This window comes from Palaemon carinicauda, chromosome 42 (genome assembly GCF_036898095.1).
Source record: "Palaemon carinicauda isolate YSFRI2023 chromosome 42, ASM3689809v2, whole genome shotgun sequence".
In the NCBI taxonomy this organism is placed as follows: Eukaryota; Metazoa; Arthropoda; class Malacostraca; order Decapoda; family Palaemonidae; genus Palaemon; species Palaemon carinicauda.
Genome location: NC_090766.1, coordinates 36,875,266 through 36,882,887, shown reverse-complemented (window position 1 = coordinate 36,882,887; position 7,622 = coordinate 36,875,266). Strand labels below are relative to the sequence as shown.

At 34.0% G+C, this 7,622-nt stretch overlaps 1 protein-coding gene across 1 annotated transcript; it reads left to right on the top strand.

Moving 5' to 3' along the window:
- The first annotated feature begins 2,006 nt into the window (after positions 1-2,006).
- LOC137633354 (uncharacterized) lies at positions 2,007-7,299 on the top strand. The gene is made up of 2 exons (XM_068365607.1): positions 2,007-2,388; positions 6,121-7,299. The coding sequence occupies exons 1-2, from the start codon at positions 2,191-2,193 to the stop codon at positions 6,568-6,570; spliced, it is 648 nt and encodes a 215-aa protein (XP_068221708.1). The 5' UTR covers positions 2,007-2,190; the 3' UTR covers positions 6,571-7,299.
- The last annotated feature ends 323 nt before the right edge of the window (positions 7,300-7,622 follow it).

Here is a 7,622-nt window from a genome sequence, read left to right as displayed (position 1 = left end):
TATATATATATATATATACTGTATATATTTATATATATATGTATATATATATATATGTATATATATATATATATATATATTCATAAATAAACATGTTGGATCTCTATTGGTTATAGAATATAAAAAAAACTTTATATACCAATTAAACTTTAATGAAATCAAAATAAAAAGATTCTAAATATGCTACTCATCATAATCCGATCACCATGAACATGTGCATGAGGAAGATAATACACTTGCTAGGCAGAGTCGGTCAGCTGTGTAATTGCAAGTAAATTCAATTATTACTACTTGACAGTCATCCTCGGTGCCACAGCTTCCCGTATTATCATAGACGAGATATCATCATCATTATTATTATCATTATTGTTAGGCCTATCATTATTATTATTATTATTATTATTGTTAGGCCTATTATTATTATTATTATTATTATTATTATTATTATTATTATTATTATTATTATTATTACCTGCTAAGCAGTTGGAAAAGCAGGATGATTATGGTGATGATGATGATGATGATTATTATTATTATTATTATTATTATTATTATTATTATTATTATTATTATTATTATCAGCTAAGCTACAATCCTAGTTGGAAAAGCAAGATGCTATAAGCCCAAGGGCTCCAATGGAAAAAATGGCCTAGTAAGGAAAAGAAATAAGGAAATAGATGAACTATATGAAAAGAAGGGAACAATTTAGATAAAGTATTTTAAGAACAATAACAACATTAAAACAGATCTTCCTTATATAAACTATAAAAAGAGACTTATGTCCGCTTGTTCAACATACAAACTTTTGCAGGGATCCAACGGGGAAAAAGAGCCCAGTGAGGAAAGGAAATAAGGAAATAAATAAACTACGTGATGTAATGAGCAATTAAAATATTTTAAGAATCGGTAATATCCTGGTAGGCCTACTCATTGCTTATGGAGCCTTTTCATTTTCTTCTCGGGTAGGACTAATTTGGTATGTCACTTTACTTGTATAATTAACTTTTTCTGTAACTTTGATCTCCCTTTATCGATTTCTATCACGTTTTCCCGATGTAGACAATAAAATGCAACATTAGATATTTAGATATCAATGATTTTGATTACTTTAGTGTTTAGGCAATCTCAGTAGTATATTTATTTCCTTGTTTCTTTCCTCACAGTGCTATTTTTCCCTGTTGGAGTCCTTGGGCTAAAGGCATCCTGCTTTATCAACTAGGGTTGTAAGTAACATGTAATAATAATAATAATAATAATAATAATAATAATAATAATAATAATAATAGTTAAGATCTAATTTAATGTTTATATTGTTCTTGAAATATTTTATTTTGATGGTTTATTCTTATCTTGAAGTTTATTTATTTCCTTGTTTCCATTTCTTACTAGGCTATTTTTCCTTGCAGGAGTACTTGGGCTTATAGCCTCCTGCTTTTCCAATCGGGTTATGGCCTAGCTTGTAATAATCGTAATAAGAGTAGTTTATTTATTCGCTTGTTTCCTTTCCTTAGAGGGCTATTTTTTCATGTAGGAGTACTTGGGCTTATGGCATCCTGCTTTCCCAACTAGGGTTATAGCCTAGCTTGTAATAATAATAATAATAATAATAATAATAATAATAATAATAATAATAATAATAATAGTATATTTATTCTTTCGTTTCCTTTCCTCACTGAGCTATTATTCCCTGTTGGAGCCTGTGGGCTTATAGCATCCTGCTTTTCCAACTAGGGTTATAGCCTAGCTTGTAATAATAATAATAATAATAATAATAATAATAATAATAATAATAATAATAATAATAATAATAATAATAATAATAATAAGAGAAGTAGATCGGAAAGCATATAATAACCACCCCCCCCCCATGACTCGCATACTTTTACCAAAGCCAACAAAAGGACCAGTTTTTGTCAGCTTTGATCCCCAGCAACAAACGTTCTGACCGAAAACAGTTGTTGTTTTTTTTCTTTTCACCATTGTGGTTTTTGTTTGCGTGTGAGTGAGTGAACCAGTCCTCCCAGCACTGGGTAAACTGTGGCGATACGTGAGTGAATGAACGTACCACATGACACACAGCACAGCCCAGGCTACAATCATTATATCCTCAATCGACCGACCCAAATGCTAACACCAGTCGACTGACTCGACTGTTGGCTAGTTGCAAGCCTACGAGTGGGACGAGTTGCAATGTGGTTGCCGTGTCTGAAGTTCGTCCTTGTGTCTCTCCTGGCTCTGATGCCCTCCGTGTTATCAGTTGTGCTCCTGTGGTATTTCGAGGCTCTGGATCAAGGGGGGCCCTTAGTGCTCATGCTGCTCGTACCTGCCTTGGGGTGGTACGTTATACATATGATCAGGATTACACAGAACAGCGGTCAGTTAATGCAGGTAAGTTCACAAAAAACTTTCATTTTCTTTAACGTAATCTTTAAATGCATTAACTTTTAGACGTCAGAAGGTGAACATGGCAGTGACTATCGCATTGTTATTCTCTAAAGACACCCCGTATCAAGTGAAACTATATGATTCAGTTTTATTAAGAATATTGTTTGATAATCCAAGAAAGGTAGCGGATAATTTGTCAGCTGTTTTGGGTCACTGCCGGGAATGGGAATGTTATTTAAGGCTATATCCTTTAAAGGAAAGCCTTTATATATATATATATATATATATATATAATGTAAATATCATCATCATCAGTCTTTGCTAGTCCACTAAAGTACATAGGCCTCATTCATGCTCTTCCACTCCCATCTGTTTATGATCTTTCTATGCCAGTCTTTATCAGCAGATTTTTTTAGTCCGTCAATCCATCTTTTTCTCTTCCTTGCCCTGCTTCGTTTGCAATCTCAAGGTACCTATTTTGCTATTCTATTTGCCCATCTATTGTCTTTCATTTTCATTATTAAATCCTGCCCACGTCCATTTCTTTTTCCTGTTAGAATATTCTCTACTTTAGTTTGCTCTCTTTTACACACATACATATATGAATATACATACATAATGGTATATCCACGTTAGTGCATACCAATATGCACGAGTGGGCAAGGGGTTTTGTGAGTGCATGCCTAAAAGGTCACGCAAAACCAGAGTGAAGAAACTCCTACTTTAAGTAACCCGTGAAATTAGATGAAAATTTGTAGTCGAGTTCCTCATCCCCTGTTACACAAGTGTTGCATGTTGCAAACATCTCTGCCAATTTGGGCGTTCATTTGAACTTCTGTTTCGGTTCCACGTTTTTTTTTCTTTTTTTTTTCTTTTTTTTGTGATTCAACAACTTCCTGTGACTTATCAAAAATGCTTTCGTATATATATTTTTTTATGTAAGGTTGTTTATAACGTGTTGGGGGTTTTATGGAATACATATATGTACACACACGCACACACACATATACACATTTTTTTCCGCATTAAGCTCTATTGCCTAACAGGTGATAACTACAGAGAAATTTGAATTTGAAGGTTACTGATACATTCATCCTTTGAATTGTACATACTCATACATACACACACACACACACTATATATATATATATATATATATATAAATATATATATATATATATATATGGTGTGATGAAATGACCAAACCACAGAAATGAATGGATACATATGAGGCCTTTGCCCTGCAGTGGACTAGTATATATATATATATATATGTGTGTGTGTGTGTGTGTGTGTGTATGTGTCTGTGCCTGCACATAAGTGAATGACGACCATAGAGAGCACAAAGGCCAGCCGACATGAGTTCCCTACACATCTCAAGCCACAATCTTAGACATAATCTTACATTGATGGCTGTTACAAGTTACAGGATCACAAAAGTATTACCTTGGCCTCTCGAATTCATATTGATATCTTTTGACTTCATAATACGACCTTCCCTTTGCTTTGTCTTTGTGATATTCATTCGCAGTCATCCTTCAAGTTCTTCAGAGGTTTAAAGTGTTGGGGAGGTTGCGTTATGAATCTTATAAAAGATGACTGTGGGGTATTTTTTTTTTCTATTTTCTATTGTCATTAGATAACTGTTTCACTTTCGTACTGGTTTTCAAACATAGATGTCTGTACATATATACAGGTATGTGTTTGTTTACGTATGTATACACATATGTATATATGTAGTTATTTGTATAGATATAATTATATATATGCATATATATAGTTATTTGTATATTTAATTATATATATATACATATATATATATATATATATATATATGTATATATATATATATATATAGTTATTCATATATATATATGTATATATATATGTATATATATATATATATATATAGTTATTCATATATATATATATATATATATTTATATATATATATCTGAGTATTGATACCTTAATCTGGTAAAAGAGTTTGCGTATCGCCATCATCAACAAATCTGTACTAGCCAGGGCCACCAATACTAGATTGGTTTGCTATGAGCGATCAGACGAAAATTTACCGCCATCACCAATCAGTACTGGTCAGCGTGGTGATGAAAACTAGCCAAACCCCAGTCATGAATTAAACATGTCTGAGGCTTTTGTTCTGCAGTGGAATGGAAAACGGCTACACTTGTGTGTGTGTGTGTGGTCTTCCAGTTACCCTAATGATTTTAGGTGACTGTTTTAGCTATGGTCCTGCCATTCTCCACACACGAAAAAAATTTAGGTAAACAGAGACACATTTTAATGTAATTGAAAATTCATACCTTTATTTAAGAAATTCTATCTTTAAAGCTGTAATTTTCACTCACTTTCACCTTCTAAATTCTAAATCAGTTATATCAGCTGATTCACACACACCTGTAGCCAATCTCACCTGCAGCTCGTCGAACCTCGACTTTCCATATACAGTATATTAAAGCATATCTGTGGATGCAGTTTCACTCATCGAATCTACATTCCTTGCGTTCCCATCGTCTTTGTTCGTCATAATTGGGTTAATGTCATCCATTCTCATCACGTGTCCACACCATCTCAGTTGTAACACACTTACCACCTCTCTAATCTTTACTACGCCTGCCATTATTATTTCATTATCGCATCTTTCACCTTTGCTTCCTCTTTAGACGCTTCTTTCACCTAAGCTAGGACCAAGGAGGGCCAGGTAATGGCTGCTGATGACTCAGCAGATAGACCTATAGGCTCCCCCAAACCCCCAATCCTTAGATCACAAGGATGGTGATGTTGCAGCCACCAAAGGAAGTAACGATAACGAGCCTGAGCAGGACTCGAACGCCAGTCTGGCAATCACCAGGCGAGGACACTACCACTAGGCCACCACAACCATGTAATTATTCTCCTCTCATTGCACTCATCTTCTCAACATCCATAATGCAATTCGTAACTTGATGTTTCTGGTATTCAGTCACCTTTATAACCTGACAGTCGAACAATGACTCATTTTATCTACATAATTCCCCTTGTAAATATTGTAATTAATTTAACCCTTAATGGGAAAAAAAACTTGAACATTCATTGAGGATTTTTATTGTCTTAATAACTGGCCTTGGGACACTACATACTTTTTATACCCTCAACTCCGTTGTAGATCTACAATATAGGCCTATTCACCCTATGTTACACGAACATCTTAAAAGTAAATGATTTAGAGAAAATACCAAGCCTCTTGGAATGCACACGAACATAGCCCTGATTATATTTCCCATTACATTTAATTAGTTTGTTCGTTATACTTATACAGTATCCAGCCTGTCTCAAAGAATACACTCGGGCACACTATTTTATCTTATTTCTCCTTCTCTTATTTTATTAAAGTTTTTAGTTTATATAGAAAATATTTATTTTAGTGTTATTACCGTTCTTAGAATATTTTATTTTAATTGTTAATTACTTCTCTTATTTACTTATTTCCTTTCCTCACTGGGTTATTTTCTCTGTTGGGGCCACGCTTATAGCATCCTGCTTTTCCAACCAAGGTTGTAGCTTAGCAAATAATAATAATAATAATAATAATAATAATGATAGGCCTTCATACAACTATTACTTTGCCTTCTTATATTTTTTAAATCTATCTCATGTTTATTAAGTCTATTCATTATCATACTTGTATTTAATTACATGATCACTATTCTAATTAAATCATTAATTTATTTCCAGAGATCATCGCAATCAGACCCGCCCCCAAAGTACGAGAAGGTCATAGCTGATCCACCACCTTACGAGGTGCTCTACTTCGAAAAACCGCCGGCCACGTGTTCGTGTTCCAGCCGAAGCCATGTCACCTTTTCGGACAATAAAACTTGGGAGAAACAACGACTGGAAACAGCACCTGTCGATTACGACTTATGCGATCTGGATATACCGACAGATTCGACAGCAAACCTTAACGGAGTTTCAAGCGATTCGGATACGTCGACGAATTCACCAACACACCCGAACAATGGCGGCGGTCGGTTGTTGACGAGCGTGTCCGTTAGAGTTGAAGAGGAACCTCTTATCGCGAAGGATATCGAGATTGTGACTATATCTCATGACCATGATGACGAAGGGCATGACCCTGACCTTCCGTCGTATCAGGAGGCCGTCGGGATTGGGCTTTTGGCGTGAATAATCTAGGGCATCAGTAAGGAATACGAAGGATTTTTTTTTTTTTTCAAAGGATCGAGGCAGGAGCCTATGCTACCTATATTAGAATTCGCTTTGTTAGTCAAGTATCCATGAAGGGGAGATTGTCTGGAGGTAAAGGTGATATTAAATGAATTAGTTTTGACATTATTGTGGTTAGTATATGAACATGAGGCTGATTAATATGTAATATCGGCAAAATGGATATTTAAGTGATTAAGGTTTTTCCCTAGTCTCAAGTAATGTTTTCAATTTTTATATGAATATATAAAATATAAAATCGTACGTATTTTATTGAAGCAATTGTATTATATTTTTAAGTATGTTATACATTAAAAAGGAATGTCTTCATTAATTCCGGTACACTTCACTAGAAGCTTAGGAGACGTCATTGTACCGGAATTAATGAAGCCAACTGTACGTTACCAAACCAGTATACAAGCTAACCATGATCTATATTCAATATATCACTACCATCGACGTCATAGTCAGTAATTATTATAATATAATGGTATCTTGTACATCCAGTTCGAACCAGACTATAATCAACCCAAATTAACAATATTTTTTTATAGTCTCGCCCGTTTCCTCTATGGGGCTGTTTTTACTCTCGGCAGATTGAATTCTTTTTTTGAGTGTATGGTTTTAACGATTCCTTGTGAAATTGATTTTTTTAAGTATACGAGTATTTGTATATTCATATACAATTATTTGCTTATATGTTCATAGTTTCAAATACGTGTATATATATATATATATATATATATGTGTGTGTGTGTGTGTGTGTGTGTGTGTGAGAGAGAGAGAGAGAGAGAGAGAGAGAGAGAGAGAGAGAGATTCATTATCACAAGGATCACGTGATTAAATATACTGCATGAAGAAGCCGGTAAGAAATTATGATACCTAAAATACCTAGTGCTTTTGTACACACACACACACACACACACACACATATATATATATATATATATATATACTGTATATGTATGTATGTATGTATGAATGTATGTACGTATATATTCATAGCTTTGTAC

Bases quoted from the DNA above. Each gene is read 5' to 3' on its own strand.
- LOC137633354 (XM_068365607.1), top strand. From the start codon at position 2,191: ATGTGGTTGCCGTGTCTGAAGTTCGTCCTTGTGTCTCTCCTGGCTCTG. The intron at 2,389-6,120 runs GTAAGTTCACAA...ATTTATTTCCAG, and splicing joins ACAGCGGTCAGTTAATGCAG to AGATCATCGCAATCAGACCC.